General features: G+C 45.1%; 1 protein-coding gene across 1 annotated transcript; it reads left to right on the top strand.

Annotated features, from left to right (window-relative positions):
- Positions 1-711: 711 nt before the first annotated feature.
- LOC121444854 (transmembrane protein 237-like) lies at positions 712-17,696 on the top strand. Its single transcript, XM_041646774.1, has 13 exons — positions 712-808; positions 1,985-2,016; positions 2,601-2,611; positions 4,018-4,074; positions 5,921-6,058; positions 8,618-8,735; positions 9,397-9,554; positions 12,289-12,412; positions 12,681-12,872; positions 13,643-13,716; positions 14,504-14,594; positions 15,466-15,587; positions 17,074-17,696. The coding sequence occupies exons 1-13, from the start codon at positions 776-778 to the stop codon at positions 17,133-17,135; spliced, it is 1,212 nt and encodes a 403-aa protein (XP_041502708.1). The 5' UTR covers positions 712-775; the 3' UTR covers positions 17,136-17,696.
- Positions 17,697-17,888: the final 192 nt, after the last annotated feature.

Below are 17,888 nucleotides of genomic sequence, written 5' to 3'. Positions count from 1 at the left end.
CCCCGCTCCCCTCTTCTGTTGCTCCTGTCCCGGGCAGGTCTCCCCTTCCCCCTTTTTACATTCCCTTTCCCTTAATAAAAACCCCTCCAAGTGAACTCTGTCGCCTGGCGTCTTCCTCTTGCACGCCACTTTATAAAATGACAATCAAAGGATTAAAAAAGCTCGTCCTTTTCTTAACGTGAACACCGTGTCTAAAGCAAATGCGGGGAAAATTAAGTCGTTTTTGCATGACAGTAAGGTAGGACGGGATTTGGCTACAGGTTGTGGTTGCTAAGAACCCGTTTTTACGGCTGTTCCCATGGAAGAAACGGTCAGAACTGCATCTATGAATTACACTCTAGGTTGGCAGGGAATCTGGGCTTGGCCAGTCCACGTCTGCCGGTACGGTACCCCAGCTTTAGCGATCTCCCCTCTGACAGCTCCCCGGCAGGGTGGCAACCGGGCCCGGCGTCTCCGCGTTGCCATGACGACGCCGGCGGGGCGTCTGAATCCGGGTCTGGTCCCGCCGGACAAACCATGCCGACCTCCGCTCCGGGGAACGTGGGCCCAATGCCGATGCTTCCCCTTCCAGCTTAGTTTAAAAGGGACAGTGCGGGTGCGGACCCGGCAGCGCCAAAAACCGTCCGCTGGAGGCGCAGCCTGATGACGCGTAGGGACTGGGACGCTCCGGCGGGAGGCGCAGCTCGATGGCGCTCGGCGCCTGCGCCTGGGTGGGCGGGGCGGGCGCGCGGGCGGGTGCTGCTCCCGCTGCTCCGCCGCGGGCCCTGGAGACGCGATGGGGAAGAAGCAGGTGGTTAGCGAGGCTCAGGTACTGCTGAGCGGCCGGACTGCCGTCGTCTGTGGAGCCATCCTGGTTGTGAGGGCCGTCGGGTTGCGGTTTCGGGATGGGCGAGATGGGTCGTTTCTGCGGGACTTGTGAGACGTGGACCACTAGGTGGGCTGGGTCCCGCTCGGTGGCATTAGGGCCTCCTTCAGTGTCCTGGTCTTGTATCATTTTCATGAATCTGTTTGGATGACGACCACAATGGATTGCTAAGTTGGATAAAAACAAGTGCATCCAACATTTAAGCCTTGGGAATCCGTGCCCTCTGTAAGCAGCATGAGATACTTGCGATATTAAATTGACTGCTAGGCACCTGTTAGTTTTCAGTTCTGTTAAAGATGTATTTATTTATTATTTATTTATTAAAGATGTTTTGCCCACATCTGTCTGTGTGCACCACTGGTGTGCCTGGTTGTCAAAGAAGCCAGATGGAGGCTGTCCGTTTTCCTGGGATTACTGATGGCTGCGAGCTGCTCCGTGGGTGCTGGGAACCGAACTGAACTTCTGCAAGGGCAACAGGTGCTCTTAATGGCCGAGGTGTCTCTCCGGTGCTTGGTATTCTATTTTGAAAGGCTTCAGAAGGCTCTTAACTAATGCTCCCTGAACTTGCAAACATGATTTTTTTCTTACTCAGAGCAGCGTAAATTATACCCGAACCTCAGTCTTCTCTGTTCTAAAATATGTTTTCTATTTCTCTTTAAGATAACTCTTTAAAAAGCACTAGACCTCAGTTGGCTTCCTACTTAATAAAAGCAAACCCATATTCCTTCCCTTGGTTTGCAAAGCCCTAATTAATCCAGCGTCTGCGTTGCATTGCCATCCTTGGTTACTATGCTTCAGCCTTGATGATCTTTACCTGGAGCCTTCTGAGCCCAGGATTGCTTGAAAGCCTTAACTTTCCATCCCTGTTGCCCATCATGTTGGCTCCTTTATTATGCAGGTCTCAGCTCAAATAACCTCAGAGAGACTTTCCCTAAGTAAAGTAGCACTTTTTATTCCATATAGATAGTTATTCATCATATCTAAATGCACACACACATCACCTCCTAAGTTTCACTGATAAACAGTTTCAAAAGATTTGAAGAGAATTACTGATTCATTTATGAGGTTTTTTTTTTGTTTTTTTTTTTTTTTTTTTTTGTCTTTCCCTTACTCCTATAGCATCCTCCACGAGCCCTGCCACCTGTGCCGAGGTAAAAATAATTTACAGTCGTTTCATTATTGAACTTTAAAGATGTAAAAATAAGTAGCAAAATTAATTTGAAAAACTACAGTGCTTCAGGGGAAAAGAACCTTCCTGGAATTTTTAGGAAAATTCTCCCTAAAAGTTTGGAGGCAAACATTAAATTTGAATCTTGAGAAATAATTGATATATGTAGTAGAAATCCTTAATCGAGCATGATAGAATAATGGGTCTGTTTCGAGTGTTCTCGTGCCCTCTTTACGAGAATTCTCCTGATGCCCTTGTGTTTTCGGGAACAGTTCCATCAGGGCTGAAGCCGATTATAACCAGCAGTGTCCTTAATCTGCTTAGTCCCTTTAATTAGTGGATAGCAGGGAATATGTATTTGTGTTTTCAAAAGGTTTTTTTTTTTTAGCAGTTCTGTTAAACAGAATGCGTCTTACAGATAATAAACTAGTTTATAAACTGACAGTATATGAAAGCTAGTCATATTTTTAAGGTTGTGATGACGTAAGTCAGTTTTCAGTCCAATAATAATTAAGTTTATTTCTTTCTTTTGTCCTGCTGATTCCGTTTGGCTGGGGCCACATGAAGTGTGATTCAAGGTGAGTTCGTTTACTATTGATGTGACAACTCCTAAGCCTTGGTGTTCTAAGACAAGCGTGGAGATGGGTGTGGTGGCCCATGCCAGTCCTAGTTCTGGGAAGGCCAAGGCAGGGAGACTCTGAATTGGAGGCCTGTGTGAGCTGCAGAGTGAGATCCTGTCTCAGTGGGGTTGAATCTGGGGATGGTGGGCATACACAGATAGGCCAGCCACTTACAGGCTGAGTGAGGAGAGCTGCTTGAGCTTAGGCGTTGAAGGCCAGTTTGGGTAACAGCAAAACCGTGCCTGATAATAATAATAATAATAATAACAATAATATAATATTTGACTCCTTGGTTTGCTCTATTTAGAATTGAATCGGAATCTGTAGTTTATAAAACAACAGTAACCATTTGTTGTTACAAACTTCCGTGACTGCTGTTTTAAAATTATGTAAGACATATAGTTTAGATTGTTCTCTGCAGCCCCCAGAGTGTACCCCTTCACTTGCTGAGAGCTATATCAGACTGTACTTTTCCTTTTTCCTTTAGTCAGGGTAGGCAAGTTTATGCTACACTGATAACTCCAAGATTTTTATTCTCCTAGTATCTTCTCAAGGTTGTTAGAAATAATACAAAGTGGTACCAGCAGCATGGCTTAGTGGGGCCTGCCCAGCCCGAGAACCTGTGTTGGGTGGCCAGAACCCACATGGCGGAAGGAAAGAAGTGACTTCTGCAGATTGTCCTCTGACCGCTACATATAAGCTGTGGTGTGCGTGTCTACACACACACACACGCATGCACATGTGTATACATAGAATAAACGTTCTTTTTTAAAAATAAAAAGCCCTACTAGGTTAATTGCAAAGCTATCATGCAAAGTTCAGAGCAGTTGTCTTGGTAACGATGTGCTGAGATCTAGGCTGCTTTTGTCACGTGGTCCTGTGGTCCTACTGTGAAGCTCTCTTCCCTGACGGGGAGCCGCCTTTTCGGTGTTTGGGCTTCCAGGTGACACACGTCACTCCCGTCCTAGTACTGAACAGGTGTCACCCTGCTAACCCTCTGAGGTCAACAAGGTCAGGCCCCTCAGTGCTGCAGACAGACACAAATCACTTCTGTTCAGCCTCCTGGCCAGAACCAGTCTCGTCTGTACCTCAGCACAAGGGGCTGGACAGTGTATGGGACCAGGTGGACGTCTCTTGCGCCCACTTTCTAATTCAGAGTTATAGACAGCACTGGGGGACAGTGTACTACTGGCCCCATGCTGTGCGTGGTGGCAAGTGGCCCTGTCAATTTCTTAACTCCCCCCCCTCCCCCTTGTGTAAATGCTGGCTGGTCCCAGAGAAGCGAGGGGAACGTCTTCCTTATCAGAAGTTCCGTTCCAGCTGATGTTCTGCCATTCTCGCTGCTGTTCTTTCTGTCTCCATAGAAGATGTACCGCCTAGCCATCCTAAGAAGAAGAAACCCAGAGCGAAAAGCACGTTAGGTAAGATGTCCTGTGTTGTGGGAGATCGCACGTTTTCCCAGGAACTGAGCACGATCAGCATCACCGATTACAGAGCCCAGGTTCTCGGGTACCAGACTGATGTGTTGAGGACAGGCAGGCAAGCATGGGCAGCCTGGAGAGTGAGTAGGCGTCTTCATAGGATAAACTATTGTGCCGCCCCTGTCTGATGTTTACAGTATTGCTGTGCCCGTCAGGTCTTTTGTCCCTAGGTAACATAAGTATGTTTAAGCTCTGTTTGGTTCCAGACCTTTGAACACAACAATGGGTTTGGAGACCTGGGATTCTTAACTTTCCTATTCTGTGTTAGAGCAAGACCCTGAAGGCAGGTCAAATCATCTGTGTTTTCAGGCTTTAGTAACAGCAGGGTCATGACCCCTTCCTCCTCAGTCACTTAACTGGTGACCCTGGATGGTCTATGAGTAACCAGGACTCGACACAGTTAGAATCCATTACCTTCGGTTGTCAGTTCTCACTACTCAGTATTTTCCCAGTGGGCTTAGAACCTCAATGTCATCGTTAGTTGACCCCCTAAACTTCACCCTTTTCTTAACCCCTCTCAGAAGTCAAAAAACCTGTGTGTGTGTGTGTGTATGTGTTTGTATGTGTGTGTGTGTATGTGTGTGTGAGTGTGTGTGTGTATGTGTTTGTATGTGTGTGTGTGTATGTGTGTGTGAGTGTGTGTGTATGTGTGTGTGTGAGTATGTGTATTTGTATGTGTGTGTGTGTATGTGTGTGTGTATGTGTATGTGTGTGTGTGAGTGTGTGTATGTGTGTGTGTGTGTTTGTATGTGTGTGTATGTGTGTGTGAGTGTGTGTGTGTCTATGTGTGTGTGAGTGTGTGAGTATGTGTATTTGTATGTGTGTGTGTGTATGTGTGTGTGTGTGAGTGTGTGTGTGTGTGTGTATGTGTATGTGTGTGTGAGTGTGTGTAGTCTATTTCTAAAGCCAGCAGTGGAAGGGTGTGTACTGTTGATGCTTGGGTTCTGCTAGCGTGTCTTCAGGGAAGCTTCTCTTACTGCTGCCATCATAAATCAGGGGCGTGCCACCGTCTCTAAATCCCTAGCAGAAAGGGGCAATGCCAGTCTTTAATATTCATGACTCCAGGAGTGGAAAAGTGGCTCATCTTCCACTCGTGTTCCTCAGCCACTTTCTCCCAGTTCTAGGAGAGCCCAGGCCCCCACGTGCTGTGCAAATGATCTCCCACCCCCCTGCATCTCGGGCCACACCTGGCCTTCCTCTAAAGGCCAGCGAGGCTAAGAGCTCTCGCCCTGTTCTCGGTATATTTTTATTTTTATTTTCTAGGGAATGGCAGTAGGCGAGAGAAGGTGGTTAAGGGTGATTCAAATTTCCCAAATTATATTGAAATTCTGCTAAAAGGTTTCATTAGGGGAAAAGTTGCAACTGCTAATTGACCTGCTACCTCCAGTTAACAATTCCCGATGACTTCACCACGCGCTGACGTTCTAGTGAAGGCAGGAGCGGTAGAGGTGGTAGAGTTCTTAGGGTGGGGGTCAGGAGCATTGTCTGTTCTGTTAGTTTTCAATTGTTTGCATTTTTTAACAGTTTTGAGTGTTGTGAGGCAGTTCCTCCTCCTCCTCTTCATTCTGCGGGGCTTCCTTTTGGCCCTCTCGTCCCCAGTTTTCCTAATCTCACATTTATTTCTTTCCCATCACAAAGCCCAAAGTTAGAGAGGGGGTCATGAAGTCATCAGGGCACAGGTCAGAAAAGAGAGGGTGCTGATACACAGAAAACACTGCAGGTGTCCTTGCCCATCTTCTTTCTAACTCAGTGGTCTCTGCTCAAGATGACCGGTTTTCTCCTGTAGGTCCTGCTTCTTCGGAAGGCCTTGCTGAGCCCGTTGCCCATAGGCGATCTGAGAGCAGTGAACCACCAGCTGCGGAGCTCAAGGGACACCCAGAGGCTCCTGTTCCGAGGAGACAGAAGAAGATCAGGCCGCCTCCTGGTACGTGAGGAAACCCTGGTTAGACTGTGGCAGAGTTGTGATTTAGAGCTTTGTTCCCGTATTCGGGTTCCCGTAGGTGGGTTCTCGCTCCCTTAGTTAAAATAACCGCCACTTCAGCTCCGGTGACTTCAGGATTCTTTTCAGGCCTCTTTGGTCATGGAGTATATGAGAGAAGAAGTAAAAAATTCAGACATAAAAGAGAAAGCTCAGATCTCAGTGCATGCAAGAACTTAGTAAGTGAAGTGGACATTTCAGATTAGTAGGACAAATTCTGTATTAACAGTAATCTAAGTAAGAAACAGCATAGGGCTGTTGGGATCGCCATCTGCAGATCATTACATGTAGTCTTGTTAATTATGAAAGCTTGGCCTTAGCTTAGGCTTGTCCCCTAGCTCTTGTAACTTAAATTAACCATAATTTTATTGATCTACACCCTACCACGTGATGTGTGTCCAACTCATTCTACCTCCCGATGGCATCTCCCCTTCCGCTCTTCTGCCAGGAGTCCCACCTATCTCTCCTGCCTAGCTGTTGGCCAGTCAGCCTTTTATGACACCAATCACAGCAGCACATCTTCACACAGTGCACAGGTATTCCGTAGCACAACAGCTACCATTTATGGAGTATCTGTAACTCAGGCAGTGCTCTCTGTGTAAACAAAAATACGCTGAGTGCGCGCGCACACACACGTGTGCATGTGTGTATGCATGCACATCAAGACGGCAATGCTATTTGCTTTTTAAATTAGAAAATCTAGTGTTGAGCTGAGCATCATACATACCTGTAATCCCAGCACTCACAAGGCTGAGTGAGGCAGGAGGATTTCAAGGAATAGGCCAGCTACATAATGAGCTCCAGGCTAACCTAAGCTACAAAGCAAGATCTTGTCTCAAAAAAAAAGACCACAATATGAAAATAAAATAAATCTAGTGTTAATGGGACAGGTATAGTAGTAGAAGCATAAATTGCCTCAGTCAGTTTAGATGTCTAAGTAGAATCAGCTGTAATAATTGATATAATGAAAGGATATTAGCTTTACATTTCTCCAAATTGTGACAAAAAATGGTTTAGGTATAAAACTTGGATTCATCAAGATAGGATAGATAAGAGAATGTTTTCTCTGAATATGCCAAGTACAGATGGACTGGACAGTGTGAACGTAATTCTTACCTGGTAGCTGTTCTTATTGTGCATACTTTTACAGTGTTAGAGTTAAACCCTTTCCATTTTGTTTAGACAAAAGGGGGAAAAGCTGTGGGGTAATCTTTTGTACACGGTGAAGATGTGTCTTTGTCAAAGTGCCTTCTGATTGGTTTAATAAAGAGCCGAATGGCCAATAGGTAGGAGGAGAGGTTAGGAGGGACTTGTGGGGAGAGTGAGGAAGAAGAGAGGCCTCTGATGAAGAAAGCATTTAGTACCAAGGCAGTAACCACATGGCAGAACGTAGATTAACACAAACAGATTAATTTAAGCTATAAGAACCAGTTGGGAACAAGTCTAAGCTGAAGGCCAAGCTTTCATAATTAATAATCAGTCTCCACGTCGTTATTTGTGTGCTGGTGGCCCAGAGGAAGCTCCGACTCCTTCCCTAGGATTGTTGATGCTCTTCAGCATCTGTTGACGGTGGGAGCATCATGCCAGTCCCTGTCCTGTCTCACGTTATTTCATTACACTGTTTCCATGACTCTCTTCATGCAAGACACTAGTCATCGGATTTAGGGTTCATCCTCACCCAGCATGACCTCGACTTAACTTGTCTAAATATGCAAATACTCTATTTACAAAAGTTACATGTGTGTTTCTGGAGCATAATTCAACCCAGAACATAGGTCTAAGCACACACATGCACAGTGAAAATGGGGAAAGTTGCCAGTGCTATCAGTGATTAGATTAAAAAAAAAAAGAATGAAACATGATTTTCCCGTTTCTCATCTAAGAATGCGTATTCCTTTATTAGAAGAGGCAGTGGACCGACTTAACGAAGTGGAGTAAATCCGAGGCTAGCCCTGCAGACACAGGTTAGCCCCTGGGGAGAACTTAATAGGAGTGCCTTCCCTGGCTAGTTCATTGCTGTGCTCCTGGAGGACCGCAGGCGCTGATTGCATAGAGAGAGTCTGGAGCAGAGAGACATGGGATTAGTTGTTTGAGACAGGGTCTTACTTTGTAACCCTGGCCAGCCTGGGGTTTACATGTTGTCCAAGCTGGTCTCAGATTCACAGAGACTGGCCTGTGTGTGCCCTCTGAGTGCTGAAATTAAAAGCATGACCACCACACCTGGCTAAGTTTTTCATTCAAAACATTTTACACCTCTATACTCTAATTTCAAGATTTAATATCCACAAATATGGGAGAAACATTGAGAAATCTAATCCTAGCTGCATATGTTGGCCGTGCAGACAGTTGAAGATGAATCTGGCCTACGTAATGAGACTCCGTCTCAAACACTAGCACTGGCTTTAGTAGAAAAGAATTGGTGCCACTGACAGTCTTACGAGGGTCAGGAGGCCGTGTGTTGTTTCTGTCTTTACGTTGTGGTCATGTGACGCATCCCATTTTCAGAGTTGGAGACGTCCTTCAGTGAGAAGCCATCCAGTCCATCTTTACTGCGGAATGAAAATGGCATCGAGATGGAGCCGCCTGCGGAGGCCGTTCTTCCCAAACCGCGGAGGAAGGCAAAGTAATAGTTTACTCGTCCTTGTGGCTCTCTCGAGGAGGTGGTGCTGGAGAACACCGTATTTGTGTGTGTCCGGATAAGTCGTGTTACAGAGATACGAGTTAGGAATAGAACACTAGCCAGAGAGCAGTGTATGGGCATAGCCTAAGGAGTCGTCTCTTAAAAAAAGCTTAAAAACAAAGAAAGTATTTCCATGTATGTTGCAAAAAGCGAGATAAAGATTAGTCATTGAAGATGAGCTGCTGTGATTTGTTCTTCATGTTAATAGAGTTTGAACTATTTGCAATAAGCGTAACTATTGTGTTTTAATAAAGGAAGTTAAGTCTCATATAGAATATAAGAGTATACTTTATAATAATACCTAGAAGTTATAAAACATTGATGCTTGTACTTAAAAACGACTCTGCGAACAATTTTCGGTTACATTAAGAATTTTATAACTTTAGGCCAGGAGAAGTGGAGTCCAGCCAGTGACCATTTTCTCAGTGAGAAAATCGAGGTCTGCAGAAATACGGGCAGTTTGCGTCCATACAGATGTGTTTGGGTTAACAGCATATTTTCATGCTCATGAGTTAGGACTCTTTTCATTATTTCCATGGTAATTTTTAATGTGGGTCTTTCTTTAGGGATGATCTATTTTTTCAAAGACTTCCCCTGATTTCAGGAAAACCCAGCCAGCAGAACTACAGTATGCTAATGAGCTAGGCGTGGAAGAGGAAGACATAATTACGGATGAGCAACGTACGCTAGAACAGCATTCTCGGTTCACGGCACCCACTGGTGTCAGCCAGCCTGTCGGCAAAGTATTTGTGGAAAAAAGCCGTAAGTAATTTCTCATTTTAGAATACAGTTGCTCTAAATATCGTAGAAGGATATCTTTAACCTGGTAAGTAAGTATAGTTCCGATGACCTGAATGAAGGAAATATTTAAAAATATGAACAAAAATTGACACACAAAACTGTTATTAAACTGTTTTCCCAGGCTGGAGAGATGGCTCAGAGGTTAAGAGTACTGCCTCCTCTTCCAAAGGTCCTGAGTTCAATTCCCAGCAACGACACGGTGGCTCACAACCATCTATAATGAGATCTGGTGCCCTCTTCTGGCCTGCAGGCATGTATGTGGGCAGAACACAGTATCCATAATAAATAAATAAATAAATAAATAAATATTTTAAATAAATAAATAAATAAACAAGCAGGATCTCTCTTTGGGCTGGTGCTCACCAGACTAGACTAGTTGGCCCTCAGGCCCTAGAGATTGTCTTGTCTCTGCTTCTGGATGTTGGGGTTCCAAGCATGGCCAACATGTCTTGCAATTTTAGGTAGGCTCTCGGGGTCAAAGGCAGATCCTTGTCTTTGCAAGGCAAGAATTTTACCAACTGGGCCATTCCCTCCCCTCTTTTTTCTAGCAGTATTACCCAGAAATTTTATTCTTATTTCGTTTAGTCTAAAAACTTCCCTATTTGAGTAACTGATCAAAAGGCACGAGGGGTTCTGTTGGCTATTCAGTATTTTTTTTTTTTGAGAAAATGAATTATTCTTTCATTCTTCAAAACATCTGAGCAATGGGTTTTGTGAGGATAATTGAGGTGGAATATTGCCTGCTTCCTGAGATCAGTTCTGGATTGTTGCATCTAGAAGAACCCTCCCAAGCAGTGCAAGTGTGAAGTCCCACTCCTGAGTCTCAGGAGAACCTTATGGAATATCCCACATCTTTCCTGTGGATACAGAAGACTGTGCACACTCTCCAGCATCTTTCCTGTGGATACAGAAGACTGTGCACACTCTCCAGCATCTTTCCTGTGGATACAGAAGACTGTGCACACTCTCCAGCATCTTTCCTGTGGATACAGAAGACTGTGCACACTCTCCAGCATCTTTCCTGTGGATACAGAAGACTGTGCACACTCTCCATCATCTTTCCTGTGGATACAGAAGACTGTGCACACTCTCCAGCATCTTTCCTGTGGATACAGAAGACTGTGCACACTCTCCATCATCTTTCCTGTGGATACAGAAGCTGTGCACACCCCAGCATCTTTCCTGTGGATACAGAAGCTGTGCACACTCTCCGACATCTTTCTTGTGGATACAGAAGACTGTGCACACTCTCCGACATCTTTCCTGTGGATACAGAAGACTGTGCACACTCTCCATCATCTTTCCTGTGGATACAGAAGACTGTGCACACTCTCTGACATCTTTCCTGTGGATACAGAAGACTGTGCACACTCTCCACCATCTTTCCTGTGGATACAGAAGACTGTGCACACTCTCCACCATCTTTCCTGTGGATACAGAAGACTGTGCACACTCTCCAGCATCTTTCCTGTGGATACAGAAGCTGTGCACACCCCAGCATCTTTCCTGTGGATACAGAAGACTGTGCACACTCTCCGACATCTTTTCTGTGGATACAGAAGACTGTGCACTCTCCAGCATCTTTTCCCAAGAATTTTAAAGAATTTTTCAAATAACCACTTGCCTTGATAGTGTAAACATTTTAATTTTAAAAAAATTACTTATTTTTGGAAATTTTTTTCTTTTATGTGTGTGAGTGTTTTGCCTGTGTACCACATGTGTGTCTTGTGCCTACAAAGGTCAGAAGAGGACATCTAATCCTTGGAACTGGAGCTGTGGGTGGTTACCAGCCATCATGTGGGTGCTGGGAACTGAACCCAGGTCCTCTGTAAGAGCAGCCAGAACTCTTAACCACTGAGCCATCTCTCTAGTCCCCAACGTTTTAATTTTAATATTCCTAAAGTCTCTAAATTACTTCTATAGACTGTCATGCTAAGGACTTTTAAGTTTAATTCTGAGTTGAAAGTTTATTGATGTATTTCATTAAATACTGTTGATTCCTAAAACTGTTATTTTAACATCAACTTTGGCTTGAGAACAAAACTTTTTGGCATTGCATTATTTATTTTTTTAAAGATGAGGAAATTGCATGTCTAAGCAGCCAAAGGTGAAAGAAAAAAAATTACTTACATCCAAGGCGAACTTTTAGATTTAACAACAACAGTTCAGTCTTAGTTCTACCCTCCTGTTAGTTTTCTTACGCTTGTGTGCTTGTTTGGTACATATGAGTGACATGCGTGTGAGGTCCGAGGACAGCTCTGGGGATTCAATTCTGCCCTCTGTGTTGGTCGAGGGACCAAGCTTAGGACGTCGGCTGATGCGAGGCAGCACCCTTACCTCAATAGCCGTCTTCCGGGTCCCTTTATTTCCCTCTTATTTTATTTCAATTATTTATATGTGTTTGTGCATGACTCTGTGTGTGGGTGTGTAGATGCGTGTGCAAACCCCTGTGGAGGCCAGAGGTGCCAGCTCCCTCTGGAACTGGAGTTGCAGCTGGGGTCTGAACAGAGGTCCCCAGGAAGAACGTTCGTGACCGTGGAGCCATCTCTGCAGCCCTCGGTGGTTCCTGAGACAGAGGCTCATGCAGCCCCATGACCCGGAACTCGTGAGCCTGCTGCCAGTGCCTCCCCAGTGCCCGGATGGCGGGCACGCCCCGTCACGCTGGCGATCGTGTCTTTTCTGCTCTACCCTCCAGGGAGGTTTCACGCGGCAGACCGTTCGGAGCTGATAAAGACCACAGAAAACATAGACGTGTCGATGGACGTGAAGCCGTCCTGGACCACTCGGGATGTGGCCCTCTCAGTGTACCGAGCTTTCAGGTGACGCTGTTTGTTGACATTCGTTAAGCATATGTGAATTGGATTTCATCATTTAAAACAGAAGAGAAAGGTCTCTGCTGTTCCGTACTTTAAACAAAATTGACAATTTATAATGGTAAATAAATAGATTTATAGGTTTATTTTTATAGACAGTCCACTTGCTCTTTTTCAATGTATGTTGAATCGTATTTTATGTGAAGAGATTTTAAAATATTCTCTACCTTTTTATTTTAGGGATTGGTATATAATTAAACCTTTTCCCGTGCAGGGTGATTGGTCTGTTTTCTCACGGCTTCCTGGCTGGCTGTGCCGTGTGGAACATTGTCGTGATCTATGTTCTGGCGGGAGACGAGCTGTCTGGCCTCTCCAACCTCCTGCAGCAGTACAAGCCCCTGGCGTACCCGTTGCAGAGCCTCCTCTACCTGCTGCTGGCTCTGAGCACTGTGTCAGCCTTTGACAGGTAAGGCCGTGTGATGGTTCCTTCCCGCCTGTCTCCAGGAAGAGATGGTGAGCAGAATGTGTTACCAACTATGTCTGTTTGCAGGTGACGTCAGCTGCACGAGTACCAGGGTTAGACAGTCACCGCTTACTCTGGGGAACACAAGTCGACCCCCCCCCTTTTTTTTTTTTTGTTAGCAATCAGCAGGGCTGGAGAGATGGCTCAGTACCCTCCAGGGGAGCCCACAGCAGGAACTCACAGGGCAGGACATGGAGTCATGAACTGAAGCAGAGGTCATGGAGGAATGTTGCTTACTGGTTTACCCTCCATGGCTTGCTCAGCCTGATTTTTTCTACAACCCAGAACTACCCACCACAGGGATGGCATCGCTCACAGGAAGCTAGGCCCTCCTACATCAATTCTTAATCAAAGACATAGCCCTATCGGCTTGCCTACAGGCCAGTCCTGTGGAGACATCTTCTCAGTAGGCGCCCTCTTCCCAGCTGACTCTAGCTCATGTCGGCAGACAAATCTAACCAGCACAGTAGCTTGATCTACCGAAAGAGGAGGAAGTTCATGATTTTTGAAGATGAGAGTTAGCTTGCTTTTTCATGATGACTTGATACTGAATAGTCTTAGTATTAGACATTTGATGTGGCCTTGTAAGGAAGGTTAGGCAGTCTTTCCACTTGCAGACCGGCAGGTGACCGTGGGCCTGGTGCCAGCCGACTAGAGGAGGGAAAGGAAGGAAGTCACAGCGCACAGTGACAAGCATCCTCATTCCATTCCAGGACCGACTTTGCGAAAACCTCAGTAGCCATCCGGAACTTCTTGGCACTGGAGCCCACAGCTTTAGCTTCTTTCTGTAAGTAATAGTTTGCCTTGATGACTGTCATAACTGAGGATTCTTACTGTCGTTCTGAATCAAGAAAAGTATTTTACAGACGTTTAATATTATTTCTTTGTATGAATCATTACTTATAAGTCAGGGAAATTGTAATTTAAAACATAGGAGTAACTTTGATAGAACTTTTCTTTTTCTTTGAGGCAGGCTCTCTCATGTAGCTCAGGCTGGCCTTGGATTCCCTGTGCGGTTGAGGATTGCCGTGAGCCCCTCGTCCTCTTTGCTCTCCCTGGAGTGCTGGGATTTGCGAGCATGCACCACCATGCCTGGCTTCCAAGTGTTTTTCAGTTATTTTCAGAAGTTGAATTTATGTGTGAGGTCCTGGGGTTCATTCCCTGCACCAAAAATAACAAAGTTCGCTGTGTTGGCCTTCATAGTTATCTGGCTCCTGTTCTTTCCACTTGTCGTTGGGCAGACACAGTTGGCGTGGCCTTTGCGTTTCTGGCAATCTGTGATACATTTGTTCTGGGTTACAAGAATTGTATTAGTTAGTCTGAGTGGCTGGAGCAAGTCATCTAAATTCTTAGATATTCTAGGCTCCTTCTTGCCAGCTGTAGTGATAAAGCAGTGTTCACCTGTTACACTCTGTGCCATGTCCGTGCCCAGTAAGAGAAAGCTTCCTGTTGAAGTGAACTTCTTCTGTGCAGTCTGTCACCCAAGCGTGGGTTACTCTGACCGTAAAGAGCCTGTACACCCGTGTCAACAGGAAGTAAAACTGCTGTGATTTGGCCTTTGTTTTTCTTCCCAGTGTACTTTGCTGCTCTAGTACTGTCTCTGAGTCAGCAGATGACAAGTGACAGGATCCACCTGTACACGCCGCCTGTTAACGGGAGCCTCTGGTAAGAATCACACAGGTGTTACCAGTTGCTATGGTACTTCTCCACATTTTCATACATAGATCACAACCAGGCCATGTTTCTATTTGTAATAAAACCACGAGAAGAAAATGCCCGTTTTGTTGGCCAGTGAATAATGACCTTTTTATAGCCTTACTTTTGTCTCTCTTGATATGTAGTATCAAGTAGCCCAAGTTAGCTTCAAATTCTTTCTTCGGCTGAGGCCAACTGCAAGCTCCTGATCATACTGCCTGTGCCTCCTAAGTGCCGTGATCACAGGCAGAGCCACCACACCCAGCTCACCTGCAGTTTTAAAGGAACCGTGTTCTTTTCAGAAGTATGTTTAACTCTGTGAGCCATCGTGTAGTGGGTTGGAGGTGCCCTGTGCCTTTACCCCTGACGGAGCCCTCAAGACCACAGAGCAGTGGTGGACACTGGGTGGCCAGAATAGAGGCCAAGAACTGAGCAAGTTGCTCTAGGAAGAGAATACGGGGGAGCCAGCATCTTCAGATGAGCAGCCAGCTGCGGGGGTGGCAGGGTGCTGGAATCCCAGTCTATTCTGAGAGCGTGGGTGTGGTGGGCTAAGACAGAAGGAGAGGATGGTCAAGTGGGGGAGATTGCCATGGTGTTGTAGGGGAAATAGTCAGGACTTGAGGGGAATCCAACTTTTCATCTCTGCTAATCTACAGAGAGCTCTTTAGACTCTTCAGACGTGTTCTAAGGTCTTTTTTCTGTCTGTTTTAGGAGACTCAGACTTTATTTCACACTTGGGATCTCTCTATGAGAGGGCACTTTTTAGAAGTTCATAAAATCATTACATTTGGACGTGCGAGCAAAAAGGAAGGCGTTTCTGATGAGCCTCTCTTTTCCCCAGGGCAGCAGAAACCGAGGAGCAGATTCTTGTGCCGTGGATCATCGTGAACCTGGTAGTGGCCCTTCTGGTTGGGTTATCCTGGCTCTTTTTGTCTCACAGACCAGCCATGGATCTTAGTGAAGGTATTAAAATACAAAGATAGAAGTATTCTGAAATTTCTTTCCTCATCTTAGAAGTCTTCCAATAATGCTTTAATAACAAAGACATTTAAAATAAAATGTTTAGAAGGACAATGAAAATGACAAGGACTCAGGATGGTGGAGCAAACAGGGAGGAGGGCCTAGAGGGCTGGAGCCTGGGAACACTTAGTGAGGGGCCTCAGCCTTCTGCGCATGCGGCCCGTGTGCCTTCTCGGAGCGCTCGGGTCCTGCTCAGCCTTCTTCACTTGATGACGTCACGCTCGTTAGTATCGCCTCTGTCACGCACAAGCGAGTCGTTGGCTCAGAGTCTTGTTTCGTTCTTATTTTACCCTCAGTGTGCCCAGTGCCCAGTGAAGTCACCAATCTCTAGACCCGTGACTCTTTTCGGAACACCCACAGGGGAGCTCCCCTTAGCAGACAGCTGATCGTCAGCAAAAGCTCCAGGAACACTTGGCGCTTTGCTGGACACTGTGCTGCTTGACAGGGCCTCCCCATTGCCATCCGTTCGTACGTGAGCACCGTGGTTACCTCATGTCTGCCACCTAACCAAACTGATGAGCTCCAGTGAGGGGAGAGCAGCAGGGGAAGATGCTGACATCCTCTGCCAGCTTCTGCATGTGTGTGCACCTCAACATGCACACACTCGTGAACATGTGTACACTACACACGTGTTGATACACAATGACATTGCACTCAGTGTACTTTGCTGTTTTTTTTTCTCACGAGGTATGTTTTTTGTTCATTCGAAGAATTTTTGTATCTAATGGTTTATGTCAAAGGAGTTTTATTTTTGTATTTCAAGGTTTAATTTTTCTCTATTTCTTGACATTTTAATAATATGTTTCTGTGTGAAACACTGTTCACTAGTTCAGTCATGAAAATGCGAACTCCCTGCGCTCCGGTGTTGCTGAGACTGATGCCGCATCTGGCCGGCTTGTGCAGGTTCTGTCTCGGTTACAGTGTGCATGGTGCACAGCAAGAATTTTAGAGGCTGCTGTCTTTGAAGGATGGTAAACTTAAAAAGCAAAAACAAAATGAGGGGAATACCCAGCTTATTGAGTCTCTTGGAGATGAAATGGGATCACATATTCGAGGTATTTTAGTAGACACCCAACATTAGCTCTGAATCCTCCTCCCCTGCGTCTTAAATTACCTGATAGACTTAGATCATCTTCAGTGATCCTGGACTGCCTAGGTGACTTAATTTTCTTGGTAAGATGTGTTTCGTTGTCTATATTGTATTATATTTTTAAGATGTTTATAATGAATTTAAAACTTGAACTTCTAAAAATATAAAACGTGTCCACTTGCTGCCAGCTTAGCATTTAGATAAGAGAAGCCTCCCTAAAGAATTCATACATGAGGACTCTGCGTTACCACGCACAAATCAGTATTTATTAAGCCGCAAGACTCTTTTTTGAAGACTGGGAAAGTGTTTAAAGTGTGGTATGTTCATTTTCTTCTCCAGAGCTGATGTTCTTCTCTGACGTGGAAGAGTACCCTGATAGGGGAATCCAGGCGTCTTCATAGTGCCAACACCGTCTCTGCAGCAAAGAACGCACTTCCTCGCTCTTGTTTTTATAAGATGTGTGCGTGCGTGTGTGTGTGTGTGCAATTGAGCTTTTGTTATATGATGCTGAAAGACTTGTGAAGATTATGAAAAACATTTAAATCGTACCTGGTCTTTATACCCAGCATTAATTTCTATAGTATTGTCTGCCACCTTAGCGATACAGGAGATAATGGGCTAAAAAAGCAGGGGGAAGTGTTTGATCCTGTTCTCTCAAATTTGCTATATTAATAATCATAATAAAAAGCACCAATTTAGAAAAGCCATAACTTCAGTGTTACAAAATATACATCACGTTTCAATGTAAATGTAGAGAATAGGGTGGAAGGGGAAACACCTTCATTTTGTATTTTTTAGTCTCCTTATTGAACACACTACAGTATAAAATCTGTGTTTTCTGAATCTGCGTATCATGTAATAATTATAATTTGAATTGAAAGATATTTTTCTTTATGGCTAATAAAACAGATATATTTCTGTTTGAAAAGCTTTTTAAAAGTTTTATTTTTCTCTTTTAAAACCTGTGCCAGGCCGGGCGGTGGTGGCGCACGCCTTTAATCCCAGCACTCGGGAGGCAGAGGCAGGCGGATCTCTGTGAGTTCGAGACCAGCCTGGTCTACAGAGCTAGTTCCAGGATAGGCTCCACAGCCACAGAGAAACCCTGTCTCGAAAAACTAAACTAAACTAAAATAAAATAAAATCTGTGGCAGTTG

This window comes from Microtus oregoni, unplaced genomic scaffold (genome assembly GCF_018167655.1).
Source record: "Microtus oregoni isolate MIOR12 unplaced genomic scaffold, Mior012 000144F_ref0000341, whole genome shotgun sequence".
Lineage (NCBI taxonomy): Eukaryota > Metazoa > Chordata > Mammalia > Rodentia > Cricetidae > Microtus > Microtus oregoni.
Note: the sequence above shows the minus strand (reverse complement) of the source record. Positions and strands in the feature narration are given on the sequence as shown.

Bases quoted from the DNA above. Each gene is read 5' to 3' on its own strand.
- LOC121444854 (XM_041646774.1), top strand. From the start codon at position 776: ATGGGGAAGAAGCAGGTGGTTAGCGAGGCTCAG. The intron at 809-1,984 runs GTACTGCTGAGC...TTACTCCTATAG, and splicing joins AGGTGGTTAGCGAGGCTCAG to CATCCTCCACGAGCCCTGCC. The intron at 12,873-13,642 runs GTAAGGCCGTGT...ATTCCATTCCAG, and splicing joins ACTGTGTCAGCCTTTGACAG to GACCGACTTTGCGAAAACCT.